The sequence below is a fragment of the Talpa occidentalis genome, unplaced genomic scaffold (assembly GCF_014898055.3).
Source record: "Talpa occidentalis isolate TD23 unplaced genomic scaffold, MPIMG_talOcc4v2.1 talOcc4.7, whole genome shotgun sequence".
In the NCBI taxonomy this organism is placed as follows: domain Eukaryota; kingdom Metazoa; phylum Chordata; class Mammalia; order Eulipotyphla; family Talpidae; genus Talpa; species Talpa occidentalis.
In genome coordinates this window covers 14,241,508-14,260,569 of record NW_023605083.1, presented here as the reverse complement: position 1 = coordinate 14,260,569, position 19,062 = coordinate 14,241,508, and the positions used below count along the sequence as shown (strand labels likewise).

The 19,062-nt window shown below is 36.2% G+C and overlaps 1 protein-coding gene across 7 annotated transcripts in view; it reads left to right on the top strand.

The window, feature by feature from the left end:
- Nucleotides 1-19,062, top strand: part of CCDC171 (coiled-coil domain containing 171) — a 255,246-nt gene that overhangs the window by 108,035 nt on the left and 128,149 nt on the right. For all 7 annotated transcript variants that reach the window (XM_037495466.2, XM_037495468.2, XM_037495465.2 and 4 more), the window contains exons 18-19: nt 11,474-11,978; nt 13,051-13,167. In XM_037495466.2, coding sequence (XP_037351363.1) covers nt 11,474-11,978; nt 13,051-13,167 — 622 coding nt within the window. The remainder of the gene's footprint in view (nt 1-11,473; nt 11,979-13,050; nt 13,168-19,062) is intronic.

The following is a 19,062-nucleotide window of genomic DNA, read 5'->3' as shown; positions in this document are numbered from 1 at the left end:
TATTTATTCTTTTAATAACTTTTTTTTTTTTCTGGTCTTCTTTCATTGTTATTCGTCCCTCTGAGGTTCTGGCTTTAGGATTCCTTGTAGTATTTTTTGGAGTGGGGGCTTAGTCGTAATGAAATTCCGGAGTTTCTCTTTGTCTGGGAAGGTCCATATTCTTTCTTCATGGAGGAAAGAGAGCTTTGCGGGATAGAGTATTCTTGGTTGGCATCTGTTTTCTTGAAGTCTGTTGACTATGTCCCTCCACTCTCTCCTTGCCCGTAGTGTTTCTTCAGAGAAGTCTGATGTCAGCCTGATTGGTTTTCCTTTGAATGTTATCTGTGTCTTCCCTCTTGTCAGCTTCATTATTTTTTCCTTGTCCTGGATTCTTGGGAGCTTTACTATTATGTGTCTTGCTGTGTTTTTCCTTTCGTCGTGGAAGTTTGGTGTTCTTCTTGCTTCTTGTATATCAATTTTCAGCTCCTTCTTCGCATTTGGGAAGTTCTCTTCAATTATCTCCTGGAATATTTTCTCTGTTCCTACATCTCTCTCCTCTCCTTCTGGAATTCCTATAACTCTTATATTTCCTTTCCTCATGGAGTCAGATAGTTCCCGAAGTCTTTCTTCATTCTTTTTCCTTCGTACTTCTCTTTCCTTTTCTGTTTTGGTTCTTTTTATTTCTGTGTCTTCAAGAGTACTTATTCGTTCTTCCATTTCATCTATTCTGCTTTCATTGCTTTTCCCAGAGTTCTTTAGTTCCTCCATTAATTCTTTGATCTCCTGCATTTCTTTTATTTCCCTCTTTAGGGACTCTATTTCCTTCTTCTGATCTATCACTTTTTTAATCATGGCAATTTTAAATTCTCTTTCTGGAAGGCTCAGAAGTTCTTCCAAGTTGCTGTCGTTGCAATCTGGGGAGTGGTTTTCTTTTTGTGGTGTGCTTCTTTCCTGAGGAGTTGTTAGGTTGCGTGTGGTTCTTCTACTCCCTACTGTCTGTTTTCTAATTTGTCGTATGCGTTGGGACACTGTGTTGCTCGGACTGACTGGCATCTTGGGTGAACTTCTCCGCTCCCCTCTGGCTCTTCCAGGAGCCATCTCTGTCTTCTGGGGGAGCTTTCTGCTGGTTTTAGGCAGTTTTTACTGAAGCAATGTCCCTGTTCTAAAATGGCGAAGCGGGATGCAGTCCCTGCGCCTCCGGTTTCAGGCACACTCTTCTGCGCCCCCGGTCTGCCCCGGACGTGGGTGCCTGCTCCCTCTGTGGGCTCAGACTGCTGGTCGGAAGGGGCCTGGCGTGGGGTGGGCTAACTTCTCGGCTGGCCACTGGGTCCTCCAGAAGCCTTCTGCCCTTTTCAAGCAGTCTTAAGAAATTTCCTGTTCTATGGGGTGTTAGTGACTTTTTTTTCCTGGTCGCTAGGTGGCGCCAGAGATCTCTCCTATTGTCCTTGGGGGCTGTTTTTCGCCCCCCCCACCCCGTGGGACAGGGAACAGAGCGGGAATGGTAGGGTAAACCTCAACAGCTTTGGGGTGCTGTGTCTGCCTTGTGCCCACTGTCGTGGGGAACCCACGCCCCTAATTTCGTGCCCCGGGTCTCAGTTCAAAGCCCTCAGGTCCAGGACGCGGGCTGTAGCCCAGTTCAGTGGCGCGGGAATGGCGCCTTTTGCACTGCTCCCGTGCCTGGGGGCCTGGTTCCTGCTCACTCAGGGAGGGACCTTCACCTCAGTGAGGACCTCCGCGCGTCTCCCGCAAGCTAGGTCGCAGGCGCGGGACCTGGGCCGCTGCGATCCCGGTCCGCGTTTTCTTTTCAAGCGGGCCAAGCGCCCCGCTTTCCCGCACAAGCTTACCGGCAGCCCGGGCTGTGTGCGCGTCTCCCGGGGTCTTTGTTCTTCTCTAATGGCGCCCGGAGCCGTTCGCTCACTGCCGCGGCGAATCCTGCAGGGTTCGCCTCAGCTCCCGTTCACGGGGTGTGGTGGCTGCAATACACTCACAGTCCTGCTTGCTGCGTCCTTTGTTCTTGTTGGCCATTTTAGTTTGTTGTTTCCCTCCTCTCTGCTGGTCGGGGAGTGCCGCCTCTGTGGGCGGGGGAGGGGAGCAGGGTTCTGCGCTTCCCTCCCTTCTAGTCCTCTTTTATGGCCACTTTCTTCTTCGGGCAGTTTGCTGGAGTCACCTGTTTATCTTCCGTGTCCCAGTTCTCTCTGGGACCTGCCGCTTTTCCTCCCTATTAACTTTTTTTAATGGGAGATCTTACTCACAGTGTCTCCTCGCCGCCATGTTGCTCCGCCCCCTCCCAGTTTGATGTTCTGATCAATGTAAACAACCATGTAGTCATCATCCCCCTTTAGACTTAAAACATTTTCATTACCTCAGAAAGTTCTTCTGAACCCTGTTCCAGTCAGTTAACATTACCCATAGGCAACTATTGTTTCAATGGGTGTCAATATATAATAGATTACTTTCACTGCTCTTGAATTGTCTACCACTGCAATCATTCAGTATGCAGTCTTTGGTGGGTAACTTCACTCAACATAATTTTTGATATTCATGTTGTGTGTCAGTAGCTCATTCTCCTTTCATTTATTTATTTATGCATATAAGATTTATAAGATTTATAAGATTTATTTATAAGATTTATAAGATTTATTTATTTATGCATACAAGAACTGGGGGATAGGCCAGAGGTGTGGGGGGTGAGAGGATTCACCAGAGACAGAGTGGGGAACAGAATAGGCAGATAGACTGAAGTACACTGCTGAGGGGAGCAGTGGGCGAGTTAGGAGAGGTCTGCTGCGCCATGTGGGTTGCTCCCTGGCTGGCCCAAGGATTGAACTCATGCTGCAGAGGCTGCAGACAGCTTCACAGCACTGAGCTTAACTCCTTGTGCCACCAGGGAGACCCATCTTGATATATAATTTCATTTCTCCTGGTTAAGAGTGAATTGCCAGATCTTAGTATAGTATAAGAATTTTCCTTGTTTTGCATCCCCAGCAACATTTGGTATCATCAGTCTTTTAAATTTTTAGCCATTCTAGTTAAAATGGTATTTCATTTTGGTTTTAATTCACATTTTCTTAGTGATTAAAGATGTTGAAAGCTTTTCTTGACTTATTGGCCATTCATGTATCTTCCTTTGTGATTGTCTCTTCAAGTGTTTGCCCATTTTAAAAATTGGATGTTTGTGTTTTATTGACGTCTAAGAGTTATTTATATACGCAGATACTTTCTTTTAATTTCTCACTTGCCTTTTAATATTTTTGTTTCTTTTGATCATTACAAGCTTCCAAATTCTGATGTAGTCCAACCTATAAGTCTTTCTCCCTTTTGGTATTTTTATATTTTGGAATATTTATGTAATCTTTATATACATAAAGGTTATGACAGTAATCTCTTATGATTTCTTCTAGAAGTTTTATAGTTTTAGTTTACAGGCCTAGGTTTAGGCCTGTAATTCATGTCATACTCTTTTTGTTTGTGATGTTAGGTGGGGGCTGAAGTTCACTTTCCCCCACATTTATTTGTTCAATAACTTTCCTTTCCTTATTGACTAGCCTTAGTCCCTTTGTGAAAAAACAGTATAGCCATAGAGGGAAGCCACTGATTTATTGTCGATCACTACAGCTTAGCTTTTTCTAGAATGGCATATACATGAACTCATATACTACATATCCTATTGGGTTTGACTTTTTTCACTTAGCAAAATGTATTTGGGATTTAGTAATGTTATAATGTATCATTATTTTGCTTCTTTTTATTCTTGAGTAATATTCCACTATATAGACATACCACTTTTTTTTTTTTTAAATACAGATATTTGCTTATGGGCCTCTGCTCTGATTTTATTTATTTGCAATTATGACTTAAGAAGCTTTAAACATTTGTGGATAGGTTTTTGTGTAACTATATGTTTTTAATTTTTCTTGGATATGTACTTAGGAGTCTGATATCTGTATGATATGGTAAGTGCATATTTAACTTTATAAGAAGCTATTAAATTGTTTTCCAAAGTGGCTGTACTATTTTGCATTCTCACTAACAATAATGTAAACAAGTTCTGATTCCTCTGCATCTGTGCCTGCTTGTGCTTTCATCATTTTTTTCTTTTCCTTTTTAGCCATTCTAATAAGTATGTAGTGGAATGTCATTTTGCTTTTAATTTTCATTTTACCTACTGAATAATGTTGTGTATTTTTTCATATATTTGTATCTTCTTTGGTGAATTTTCTGTTCATATCTTTTGCCCAGTTTTTAATTGGGTTGTTTTCATAATGCTGAATTTTAAGAGTTGTTTATAAATTCTAGATACAAGACATTTGTCAGATATGTGATTTACAAATATTTTCTCCTGTTATTTTAACAGTCTTTCATGGCAAATGTTTTACATTTCTATATGTAGTATGATATACCAATTTTTTTTAATTGTATGGATTGTGCTTCTGTTGTCATATCTAAGAATTTTTTGCCAGTGCAAGGTCAACAGGATTTCCTCCTGTGTTTTTTTCTGGATATCTTTTAGTTTTAGGTATTCCATTAGGTATATGATCCTTTTTGAGTTAATTTTTACAAAGGTATGAGGTGTGAGGTAATGCCCTTTTTTTTAAACCTATGGATATCTGCTTATTCTAGTACTATTGAAAAGACTATCCTTCTCCAACTGAATTGCCTTTGTACATTTGTAAAAAATCAGTTTATTATATTTGAATGAGTCTATTTCTGGACTTTCTTGTCTGTTCCTTTATTTAGGTATTTCCCCCCCAAATTACACTGATTTGATTTTTGTAGCTTTTTAGTAAGTCTTAAATCAGATAGAGCGAATCTACCCACTTCATTTTTTGTCAGTGTTTTGAACTCAGTTCTTTATTCTAAGGCATAGCAGCTCATTTTCTGAAGTAAGGGAATAAGTCATTATAAATGCTAGCATTTTAGAAGCTCTCGCTGAAGATTTTTCTCTAATAAGAGTGTGTAGCACTCAGCTTTGATCCATATGTATGCATCATCTTCATCATTCCTAAGAACATTAATACTATACATTGGCATAGTATTTACATATATATTTTAATTTTCATGAAAATATATGAATGCACAGCAGCAATTCATTTGTGTTTTAAATTTTTTTTTAAAGATTTATTTATGTATGCATACAAGAACTGGGGTGTAGGCCAGAGGTCAGGGGTTGAGAGGATTCACCAGGGACAGAGTGGGGAACAGAACAGGCAGATCTACTGAAACACACTGCTGAGGGGAGCAGCGGGCGAGACAGGAGAGGTCTGCTGCACCATGTGGGTAGCTCCCTGGCCGGGGATCAAACTCGTGCTGCAGTGGCCGAGCATAGCTTCATAGGTTGCGTCTTAACCCCTTGCGCTACCATGGAGGCCCTCTGTTTTAAATTTGGTAAACTTTTGTTATAATGCATATTATAGGATCTATGAGTTTTATTTTATGAAATTTTGTTATGATTAATTTCGTATCTCTGCTTTTTCACCAAAACTGAATAAAACATATTTTCATTTCATGTCAATGCATTTTTCAAAAATTAGATTGATAAGGAGATGAAGGGGAAAATCCACAGTTGTTTTGATAGGATTGTGGGTTGTAGAAGATATTTGGTGCCAGATAAAAGTAACCATTAATAGAGTCCATCTGCTGGAAATCAAATGGCTAATCTGTAAAGCCCTGTGTATAATATTTTTTTCTTGTAAAGAAGTTCCTAGTAAAAACAGGTAGTTAAAAGTTTTTTTTTGGATTTGAATTGCTTTTATCTGAAAAAGTATGGTACAGTTATTTGAAAGACTTTTGAATGTATAAGCTTAAGATAATTAGTGGAAATACTATTTGATAAATGAAACTTGTACAATAGAAGTTTGATTTTAGCATCATAGCACGTTTTTAGCATTAAGTAAAATATGCTAGCCACATGGTTGGATAATTCTTAAATTTAAATACTTTGGAGTCATCATGTAAATAAATCTCAGGCATCTATGTTCATTGAAGTATCTGGGCGTAGTGCCACACTACATTGCACTTAGTAACTTTGCTTTTGTAATCTTAGTATTTATGTTCTTATTTCTTTTCTATCTGAAAAGATGAAATTACTGAAACAAGAACTTCCTTTCTAGAAGTAATTTTTTAAATTATCAGTTAAGTGTGATTAATCCTTATTGTAATGCAATATTTATTATAAATGCTCTAGATTTATTTGATATTTTAGTAAAATCAAGTGACTTAAGAATGGAGAATAAAAATTAAAGAAAATCAGGTTTTCCATTGCTGTATTGCATTTTAATCCTCTTATATCATGGTATTAAGAGTATACTTGTCAAAAATTCTAGGTTAGTCATAAAAGTATCGCTAGATGTTGAAACTTTATATGTTTTTAATTGAATTCCACAGTCAGAGATAAAGTACAGCTTGTTTATATTGCTGGAAGAGATGGATATACATGCCTGCCTGAATGATTCACAGGGAGTTATACACAATCTGTGTATACCATATTTCATGGATTGTAAGTTAGTGGTTACGGGCACCTTTAATGAAATATTGGAACTTCCTCTGACTAATTTCAGATAATTGCTTTACAAATTGTTTTTCTTATTAGCAATATCAATTCAAAATGTATATAGTGCTTGATAATTTTTTTTTGATGTTTTCGAGTACCCTTGTCTGCCTCCTCTTACTTAAATCCCACAACATACATGGTCATTTATACATCATTTCAGTTTTATAAAAGTGAAACTGAGAACCGAAGCTGCTTATTTTTCTATTGAGGAAGTTTTAGAAACAATGTTAGAATTGAAATAGGTGTAAAATACTTAGCACCTTCTTAGGCATTTCGATGCTACAAAGCAAATATTATGTAATATTTTAAAACATCATTCTCTTCTTCCAGCCATTTTTGCATCATGGTGAATATTGTATATTTAAAAAATATGTTATTTTTGTACATAAGAAATTCTGAGAATAGGGCTAATGACAACACAACTTATTTGTTGTACTCATATTTCCAAGTGATTCTTGATTAATAATTAAACAAAATGTGTGAATACGCTAAAAAGTGCCATTTCTTTTATTTCTCTTAGGCCTTTTTCTTCCTGAGAAACTAAATATTTAGTGTATTATTTGCAAATTTGATACTGTGGGTAAAAAATAGACAACTTTCACATAATGTGTTAACATTACCAAATTACTTTGCATGTTATACACCACATATATAGTACACTATGTTTCATGCTGTGGTGCTTACAGAAATATAATACTTAGTTTTTTCATCACAAAGTGTAAAATTCAGTACATGAAATAATATAAGATATATCACAAGGCTGTACATAATTGTCAAAAGAATGGTATAAACTTAGAAGAGGACTGGTCAAAAGTTGAGTATGCTTCATAGAAGAGTTTGGAGCCATGTTGGGTTATGTTGCCTAGATTTGCAAAGCCAAAGGAAGGGAAATATGGACAGATAGAATTGAGAGAGATGCTTCTTTGCAACAGTCTGTGGTAATACTTTTAACAGTCAGCAAATCAAGCATCTTGTTGGTATTGACACACTTATTCTCCTTCTAATGATGTGGAGAACTCTGTTCTGTTGAAGACCCCATGATGGAACTGCTATGTTATATGGTAACTCTATATTTAACTTTTTGAGGAACTGTATAAAAAGACAAGATACATAACTTACAAAAATAAGACATTTTGAATGGAGCACTTTGATGTCTATGTGCCATTAAATTCCAGTTTGCTTTGCTTTTTGTCAAAATAAGAATAAGAACTCACAAAGCAGAGGTGATAAAAAAAAGAATTTTATTCCCAAGCCTCCCCTGGTGGCGCAGTGGTTGAGCACTGGACTGCGAAGCTGCCTGCAGCCTCTGCAGCACCGGTTCGATCCCCGGCTGCCGGCGAGGGTTCCACATGGCGCGACAGACTCTCCTGCTGCGTCTGCTGCTCCACTCAGCAGTGTATTTCATCACTCTGCCTGTTCTGTTCCCCGCTCTGGCTCTGTTGAATTCTCTCACCCTCCCATGCTTCTGACTGTACCCAGTGCTTGTATAAATAAATAAATAAATCTTAAAAAAAAAGCATAATTCACAGCAAATAATGGAATATCTCTGACAGTTCTCAGGGAATAGAAAAATTAATTTAAAACAGAATTCTAACATGCTAATAATTTTCAAACTATATTTGAAATTTTTTTCTCTTTACATTGTAAAGATTTTCATTCACTGGGTGTTTACTCAGTGCTATTATGAGTAAAACAGTGCTAAGCACAAAGGAAGATTTTTAAAAAGGATTATTTAATTTATTCAATATTTATTAAATACCTATAGGAGATAGAATGCTGTGACAGTCACTGTAGTAAATAATTCCTGGCCTCTGGGAACTAACTCTGTTGTCTTTGAGGAAGAGCAGGTGTACACACATGAAACTAGTAAGTAGGGATTAAAGGCTCTGAAAGTTAGAATTTGAATAGTACTGAGGGAGTTGGAAGGAAAGGAACCGGGGTGGCTGGAGAATGTAGTGAAACTCTGAAAAGTGGCCATGAGGTTAATGTCTGGATTAAAAGTGCAGACCATTCTCTCTTTTTTCATCAAGTTGGTTGAGAATTGTGGAAGAAGGCAAAGTGTTTGTAGGAGAGACATGTGGGAATGTTGTGACTTGAGGGGAGAACCTTGGTTCACTAAAGGCAATGATAAGATTAGGACAACAGGATTGGGTTAACTTTATGAACACCTTTGGGCAAATTATTTAACCTTTCTAAACCTCAACAACATTATTTGTATAAGCCTCAATTTCATTATCTGTAAAACTACCTTCCTTATAGATGAGTTGTGAGGATTAAAGTGTGTGTGTGTAGGACATTTAGAAAAGTGCCTGGAACATATTAAGCACTATTATGTCCAAGCTATTCCCATTAAAAAAGAGAAATGTAAGGTCCCATAGTAGCCACTGAGATTTGGGTTCTAACAGGAATAAATTAGAAAATTTGAGAATAAATCATTTCTCTCAGTATGGATTTTTTTCCTTCTAATCAGTCCTTTTTACATATCTTTTTTAAAAAATCATAATTAGCAATCTTATCTCTACACTGAGGTTAAGTAATTTACCTATGTTTTCTTCTAATACCATATACAAGTAGATTTATGGTCTGTTTGGAATTAATTGACTCTTGTATAAGATGTGAAGTGTGAATCAAATTTTATCTTTTTTTCCCAAAATATCATCCAGTTGTCCCAAAACCACACAGCCCATCCTTTCTTTCTTTCTTTTTTTTAAAGATTTATTTATTTATGCCTACAAGAACTGGGGTACAGGCCAGAGATGCTGGGGGGGGAGGTGAGAGGATTCATCAGAGACAGAGTGGGGAATAGAACAGGCAGATTGACCGAAGTCACTGCTAAGGGGAGCAGCAGGCGAGACAGAAGTCTGCTGTGCCATGTAGGTAGCTCCCTGACCTGGGATAGAACTTGTGCAGCAAAGGCTGCAGATAGCTTCATAGTGCTATGCTTAACCCCTTGTGCTGCCAGGGAGACCCCTGTATCAGACTTTCTGAAGAGTTGGAGGAAATTAAAATATACTAGAAAATATTTAAAACCATATTTAAAAATGCAGTTTTTCCTCTGCTCAAGGGAAAGCACCCAAAAATTTGACTCCTTCAGAGAGTGGCCTCTTACTACTTCTTTTACTCTTTTGTACTCAGGACTGAACCGCTGAATTTCTCCTTGTAGTCACTGTCCAGCTTTGGGAAACTTCATCCCCTAGTTTCAGAATTGGTCTTGGCCCAGGAATTACTTTCCTAAGCAATATGTTTCTATGAGTTTGAATTCATTTGATTACTACCTATCAGCAGTCATTGTCCATGGTAGACTTTGACACCCAAATCTTGCAGAATAGTTCAAGAGTGTGTGTGGTTTGTTCCAAGTCTGAGCACCTTTGAGATTTTCCTGCCAATGTAAATTTTAGAAATGCCTTTGATTCTTTCAGTTGTTCAGTGGGTTATTCTTGAATCAGACACATACTCATCATAAACCTCTGCCAGAAATCAATAATAAATTTTAGATAGAGTGCAGTCTGAAACAATAACACAAAGAGAAGTATTATCCTTAATGCTCCAAAGAATTCTTAGATAATGAAGACAGCACTTTATCATATATTTACAGAGCATGATTTTTCTAAGTGACCCCTATTCAAATTGAACTCCCTTTGTCTACTTTTAAAAAAGAGTGATCATGGCCAAGTCATAGACGTTAACTTGGCCAAATAAAGATACAATTGAAGATGTTAAATCACCATTGATTGTAAGGATTAGATTAAATTATTGTAGTGTAGTTATTGATTAGCCTCCATATTGGTAGAGCAGGTTTTAATACCTTCTTTCTATTACAAACCTCATTCCTACTTGTATTCATATTTTCCACAAGCCTTCAACATCATCTTGTGCTAACATCCATTTGTGCACCTCTGGCAATCTGGCATAGCTCTGTCATTGTATTAGGCCACAATAATTGATTTACTTGTATGTTTTTCTAGCACTTGGAATTTAGTGAGTGATGAATGAATGCTTATTGAATGATAAGTGAATCATTAAAGAACATTGTGATGTGTTATCTTTTTAAGATATACTCTACTTCAGAAGTTTCTTAGTGATTAGGGGTAAGATTTTATAGAGAGCTAGTTTATTTACTAGAAATTAATGTATGGTGCCTACAGTTTAAATTTCTTTTTGAGAATAACAATAATAAAGAAAAGATCAAAATCAACAAGCAACTGTGGACCAGAGACACACTATGGGGAGGGCAGGGAGAGGAGGGATTGGGGTCAAAATAAGGGGGGTGCAATTGTATGGGGACTATAAAAAAATCTTATAAAAAATTCCTTTTGTTGTAAATTAAGTTTTGCATTGAAAGTATCTTGATTAGAAGAAAAGGGTAGAAGAACTGCTGAGCTCTAGCTCATAATCAGTTTTTCTCTCACCACCAGAGCCATAATTTGTACAGCTTTCTATTTTAAGGAGGTAAGAAAGAAAATGAAATAAAACAGTATGTTGTGAGATTCAGCTCTTTTTCATCTAGTCAGTATCACACACTCAAGTCGTATGACTTATCATTGATTAACCCTTTGCTTATTTTGGTAAAAAATTTCCTTTTTCCTATATAAAGGAAAGTTTCTGTTGGAAGTGTGATTTTTGTTTAAAAGCAGGAAATAAAAGTTACTGAGGAATGGAAGGAGGAAGTTTCTTTTTCTAAATATGTGTATGTAAGCATAATTGTATATGAAATTAAGTTCTACATTATATAAAGTTTTAATGTAAAAGCATTTGAAAATCAATGTGAACATTCAAATTTAAGCTGTTTGGCCCTGTGTTGCTCAATCATATGTACTTTTTGGATATTTGAGAACATGAATCTTTTAAAGTAGAAGTAATTATCAGCAAGTTTGTTTTTTCTTTATACAGAGGAATTAATGAAATGCTCATTTGCTTCATGACCAAACTTGATTTCTCTCATAGAAATTTCAAGAAATTGCTGAAAAAAATATGGAAAAATTGAACCGTATTGAGAAATCACATGAACAGTTGTTTCTTGAAAATTCACGCTTCAAAACCATGCTATCACAGACTCAAAGGGAACAGACATCCTTGTTGGCAGCCTGTGCGTTGATGGCTGGTGCCTTATATCCTCTCTATAGCCGATCATGTGCTTTGTCTACACAGAGAGATTTTCTCCAGGAGCAGGTCAACACCTTTGAGTTATTCAAATTGGAAGTTAGAACCTTAGCCCACACTTTGTCAACTGTAGAGGAAAAAAAGCAAGAGGAAGCCAAGATGAAGAGAAAACCGTTCAAAGGATTGATACGTGTATTCCGCAAAGGTGCTATTGCAATTTTGGCAGCAAACAGACTCAAGATTTTGGGCCAGTCATGTGCTTCTCTTTTTACCTGGATGGAGAGTTTCAAAGAAGGCATAAGTATATTAGTGTGTACCGGAGAGCCCAAAGACAAGCACAAATTTCCAAGTAAGATAATTTATGCTTTTTAAACTATATATTGAGCATAAGTGATATAAAATGTAAATATGTTGGATCATTATGCAAAAATTTTTAAAAATTATGTAATATGTCAAATAATGTAATAGCTTCATATAATAGGTAATAGGTATGTGGATAAATGTATTTTTATGTAAAGATAAACACATGCAATTTGCAGCAACATGGATGGCGCTGGAAGGGATCATGCTCAGCGAAATAAGCCAAAAAGAAAAAGAAAAATACCGGATGGTCTCACTCATAGCAGGAATCTAGAAAACTTAAATAAGGGACCAGGAAAATGAATAACTATAAGAAAGTGAAAATCAAAATCAACAAAAAACTATGAACCAGAGACACTTTTAGGGGGGCGGGGGTGGGAGGGGAGGGATTGGGGTCAGAATGGGGGGGCTGCAATTGTATGGGGAATATAACAATAAAATTTATTAAAAAAAAAAAAAAAGAAATGAGAAAAAAAAAAAATGTATTTTTATGTATAAGGTTCTTGGTGTTTTGTTATAACCACTAACATAAAAAAGTAGTAAATATGTATGATTTCAACTCTTTCTAACTTTATTATATTTGAATCCTCTTCACAGTAAAGAATGTATGTAGTGATTTTTAAATTGAAGTCAATCCAGAAACTGCTCTATTTAAAATTAATTAGCAGTATAATTTATTTTTACTTTCTTTGAGTAAGTATAAAGTAATCAGAGTGAAACTTTTATTAAAATGAGACAAATGTGAAATTTCTAGCTAACATTTTTGGACTACTTAACTATTCTGAAGAAACAATGAATTTAATTTTTAACTTTAAAAAGGAAGCTATTAACTAATATAAATATTACTAAATAAAATTTCCTTCTCTTTCCTTTGATGTCAGTTAACAGTTATATATAAAATAAATGAATGAAATCAATCATAATAGTTTGCTTGTAGACTTTCCACATAAGACAAAGTTTGGCTTACAAAATGTGTTAAATGGTGAAACATTATTATGACTTTTAAATATGGATTTTAATATTTTTCGCATTGTATAATGGATATTTTTCTATTTTTGCAGAGCATCAAAAGGAACAGTTACGTTGTTTGCAAGCGCTCAGTTGGCTTACAAGTTCTGACCTTCTTTCTGCAATAATCAGCTCCATGGCTGAGTTACAGGAAGTCATTACTAAAACAGGTATGATTCCCTCTTTTATGGCCTTGAAACATACAGTGAAAAATAAATGTTCAGAAATGCTTCATAGTATAAATCCTATTAAACCATCTAGGAACAAAATATATTTCTCTTTGTCTTTCTTTTATTCAGATACAGAGACTATCAATCTGTATTTAATGATGTAGTAAATTAATATATATTTTGATGGATTTTTTATTATTTATGGTGAATTTCTTGGTGAATATTTCCATCTTAATTTTTTTCTCTTTGTGATTTGATTTCACTATGAAAAACTCATCATTAGCCTTTTTAGTAATACTGGTAGCAATGTTCTTTCAACTATTTTAGTTTTCCTTCCTTTCTATTTCTGACTGAAAATTTTAGAATTTGAGTAATAGCTAAACCACTAGAAAAACTTATATCTGATATATTATTATTTATTATTAATTTTAAATAGGGTTAATATGAGTAGTCTCCTTTCCAGCAGATGTGGAACCACCTATAATCAGTAATATCTGAAGGTCTAAAATGCAAGTTTGTATTTTCATGACTCAGATTGCATGATATGTTTGTTTGAAAGATTCATGGTAAACTAATTTCTCTACATTAGAAGAATAGCATACATAGCTTGTTAGTTATGCTGTGGTTAAGCTATGTCATTGGACTAAGACTAATTATGGTTATTTTAGATATATTAATAGTAAAAAAAAGGTATAAAGTTAATACTTCCTGCTTACTGAAATATTGCATGCATCAATAAAGTATTAATTTGGGATATAATTTAATTCTTAAGACAATTCTGTATGTAAATATGGAGCATTTATTGTGATTTCAAATACAAAATCCTAGGCTCTTGTGGTAGGAAATTTATGATTCAAAGATTATATTTAGGTTTTGGTCACTGATAACTAATAATGATTAATCATTAATAAGCAAAATGAATATTTAAAGTATTGGCAAAATATCAACACATACTGGGTTTGGAGTCTGAAATAATAATCTAAATAAATGTGTTTTAAGAATTTTGGTATTACAGGGCCTCCCCGGTGGCGCAGCGGTTGAGCGCTGGGTTGCGAAGCTGCCCGCGGCCTCTGCGGTGCCGGTTCGATCCCCGGCTGCTCCCCGGCCACCAGAGGAGGGTCCCACATGGCGCGCAGACCTCTCCTGCCGCCCGCTGCTCCCCTCAGCAGTGTACTTCGGTCCTTCTGCCTGCTCTGCTCCCCGCTCTGGCTCTGGTGAATTCTCTCACCCTCCCGCGCTTCTGACTGTACCCAGTGCATGTATAAACAAAACAAACAAATAAATAAATAAATAAATAAAACATGCCTCTATTAAAAAAAAAAAAAAATTAAAAAAAAAAAATAAAAAAAAGAATTTTGGTATTACAGCTGATAAGGGATTGATCACAAAGATATGCAAAGAACTCACAACACTCAACAAAAATAAACAATCCAGTCAAGAAATGGGCAGAAGAACCTAAAAGACACTTCTCCAAAGAGGAAATGCAAATAGCCAACAGGCATATGAAAAAATGTTCAGCATCCCTTATCATCAGGGAAATGCAAATCAAAACCACAATGAGATACCACCTTACACCACTAAGAATGGCACATATCAAAGAAACTAATAACAATAAATGTGGGCGAGGATGTGGTGAAAAAGGAACTCTCCTACATTGCTGGGGGAGTGCAAACTGGTCCAACCACTATGGAAAGCTGTCTGGAGGTTCCTCAGTCTACTAAAAAATGGAGCTACCATATGACCCAGCAATTCCACTCCTAGGGATCTACCCAAAGGACACAAAAACATTGATTCAAAAAAATACCTGTACCCTGATGTTTATTGCAGCACTATTTATAATAGGTAAAACCTGGAAGCAACCCAAATGCCCAAAAACAGATGACTGGATCAAGAAGAGGTGATATAGATACACAATGGAATACTATTCAGCAATCAAAAAAGATAAACTAATGTCATTCGCAGCAACATGGACGGAGCTAGAAGGAATTATGTTCAGTAAAATAACTCAGAAGAAAAAGAAAAATACGGGATGTTTTCACTATAGGAGGAATATAGGGGAACCAAATAAGACATCAGGGGAAAAAAATAATAACAGTACAAAACACAACACAACAAAACAAAACCAGACAATTACAAACCAGAGAAATCCTGCAGGGAAGGGGAAAGGAGAGGGATCAGAGGGAGGGAGGGAGGAGCACAGAGGACTATGGTGATGGTACACAAGTAAATTAGTGAAGGAAATTCTATGGGGACTACACCTGAGGGGGGGAAGCAAACATTGTTTAAAAATGAAAAATGATGTAAAAAATATATAAATAATTCTTTAAAAAAAAGATTTATTTATTTATTTATACAAGCACTGGGTACAGTCAGAAGCGCGGGAGGGTGAGAGAATTCACCAGAGACAGAGCAGGGAGCAGAGCAGGCAGAAGGACCGAAGTACACTGCTGAGGGGAGCAGCGGGCGGCAGGAGAGGTCTGTGCGCCATGTGGGACCCTCCTGCAATGGCCGGGGAGCAGCCGGGGATTGAACCAGCACTGCAGAGGCTGCGGGCAGCTTCGCAACCCAGCGCTCAACCTCTGCGCCACCAGGGAGGTCCCTATAAACAAATTTTTTAAAAAGGAAACAGGAGAGAAAACTAGAATAATAAGGTTACTTAAAAGGTGCTGTTGGAATTAGAAATAACACAAAACACATGGAAAGTGACTAGCATGGTATAGTGACTAGCTCTTATACTTAATAATAAATAATCAATTTTCATATAAAAATGTTGGTATTATAACTTTAAAGCAAAGTCTAACATTCTTAAAATAATTTGATAAAAGTTTTTGGATTTAGTTTAATAAGGAGATAACGTGTCAATTACTTGTTTTGTAGGTATGTGAACACTTAAAAGTAGATTGGGTTTTATGTTATAATCTTGTTTACATTATTATTTTATCCAACACATTTATTCCTATCAGTGCTCTATATAAACTTTAGGAGATAGAAGAATATGTGACTTGATGTGACCTTCTAGAAAATATGCACAATGGTTATAGAACAAGAAGACAAATCATGAACAATTTTAAAGATTGGATGATAAAGTACAGACTTTAAGTGTCAGAGTTCGTAGAAGGTGCAGCTCACTATTAGCTTATTAGTTGTGGGAAGGCAATATATTTGGGTCTAGAATGAGAGTCATTGAGAGAGAAGAGATGGCATTCAAATGAATGGCATAGTTTAAACAGACGAAGAGGTGAGAATAAACGTAGAGTGAAAGGGAGGTGTTAAAGTGATTAAGGAGAATGGAAATCCATATCTAAGCCTGGCTTAGATGGTGATTACTAAAATATATTTTCTTTTGTAGCCATGTTGGAGAGTAGTTGGAGAAAAGATGGCTGATTGGTATTGTATCAGATTGTAGATGTTTTATAAAGGTAGGCAACAGTGATCCCAACCTTGAATACATTTTCGAAAAGTGGCCCCTTGCAGCCTTTTTAAGTTAAAATATTGACACCGTGGTTACTGAGATCTCGATAAAAGTATATATATATGTGAGACCTATCAAGAATGTAGACTAAGAGTGGTATCTTTAAGTGCTTCCTTACCTCAGAACAGAGCTGCCTTTGATGTTAGACCTGGTTGCACCTCTAATAGCTTGGAGAAATAGCAAGCTCAGGGAAATGTATTTTTAGGGAAGGTTTTAAATGTTGGCTAAAGAACACCTCTTAAGGAAGACAAAGCAAGTGTTAGTTAGAGAGGGAGAATGAGTGATGTATCAAATTCTTAAAGAGTATTGAAAGGTTATGGTTGGGACAAGTAGATAATTGAGTATCGCACAACTCGTACAAAGTGGTAGTATAAACATTCTGTGGAGCTGACCAGCTGGGTTTATTTTTTTAATTTATTTTTAATTGAGGTAATTGTTGGGTTTATAGAATAATTCTGTTCAAAACAGCATGAAAGATAAACATATTCTCTCTTGCAGGCAACGTGTTTTCATTTTTAAGTGTATGCTGTTAGTGGAAATTTCAGATATTTTAACAGAAAAGATGGGAAAAGTGTATGAGTGGTTATTGATAGATAATAATGGGGTTAATAAATGTAAAACCACAGCAGCTTATATAGTCATGTTGAGTTTATAGTTTAAGTATATGACTAACCTAAATAATCATTGTATGTAGAAGGAACCTTTGAATGAGTCATGTTTGATTTTATATTCACCTGTGAAAATTAGGCAAGTTATTTAACTCTGCTGGGCCTCAGACTCTTTACCTTCTTGGTTATTATGAGGATTTAGTGCAACAAAACTTGTTGGATATTTTATACAATACCTGACATAGCGTGGATGCTAAAGAAATTGTAAAGGGTAATGCTAATTGACATAAGTCAGAAGGAGAAAGACAAATACCAGATGATCTCACTCATATGTGGAATGTAGAAAACATAACAAAGGGTCAGTCAAAACCAAACCAGTAGTAAACTCTTAATATCTGACTCCAAAACTAAGGCAACTGGGGGGGGGTGTTGGTAGGTGAGAGTGGGAGAGGGGAAGAACCCAGTGGAACATGGTAGAGGATTGTTGGGCACTGGTGGTGGCAGGGCATGGAAATACACATTTGGGGAGGTCTGAACCTATAATCCCTGGAGCAGATACAAAGATGTAAACTACTTCACCTCAAGAAACATAATTTTGGGGAAAAACGTTCAATGTGAAGTGCATGGAGCCGAGCTTGGTTTGTTATAAAGACTCAATAAAGGTTAAAAAATTAAAATTGTTTCCTTACCACCCATTTCACCACGAAATGGCAAAGAGCAGTGAACACTGTCTACCTGTATGTTTTTAGACTGTTAATTATTAATTTTCTAGTCTAAAACTATTAACATTCTGTATAGTGGAGGCGACACAATATACGTTAAGAAGAGATTCTGCTTGATTTTGAATACTGGTTCTGACACTAGCCTTATGATATGGGGAAGTTTTTTAAGCTCTCTGTGCCTCAGTTTCTTTATTTGTAAAGTGGGAATAGGTAGTATTGTTTAGAAGACTAAATGAGTTGATTTGTAAAATGTTTAGAATAGTTTTTGTTTACCAGTTTGCTTAGGTCTCTTAGTTCAAATATTGGTCATTACTAAAATTTATCACATTTCCTAAGTAATAATGAAGAAATTCCATAAAAAGTTAGAGTAAATCAATTTAAAACATATCAGTTTATCTTAAAATTTCAAGACAGTGTGATGTGTCATACATCACATATAACTCTAATTAAAAAAAAAAAAACATAAGTTAGTATATAAAGGACAGAAACATCAATTCCAAAGAGCACCTGCACCCCTATGTTTATAGCAGCACTGTTTACAATAGCTACGCTTTGGAAACAACCCAAATGCCCAAAAATAGATGACTGGATCAAGAAGATGTGGTACATATACACCATGGAATATTACTCAGCATTCAAAAAAGATAAACACATGCAATTTGTAGCAACGTGGATGGAGCTGGAAGGGATCGTGCTCAGCGAAATAAGTCAGAAAGAAAAAGAAAAATACCGGATGGTCTCACTCATAGCAGGAATCTAGAAAACTTAAATAAGGGACCAGGAAAAAGAATAACTATAAGAAAGAAAATATCAAAATCAACAAACAACTATGAACCAGAGACACTCTATGGGAGTGGGGGGTGGGGAAAGGAGGGTTGGGGTCAACATAAGGGGGTTGTAATTGTATGGGGAATATAAAAATAAAATTTAAATACAAAAAATCTTAAAAAAAAATAAAGATCAAGGGAAAAATTCTCCACAAAGTGACATTATGTGTTTGGGGAATATCACAGGTTTATTGTCTTTGTAATTAATGGAAGACTCCACTTAATGTCGCTTAATGATACAGAGTCTTTTCTCCCAAACAATAAAA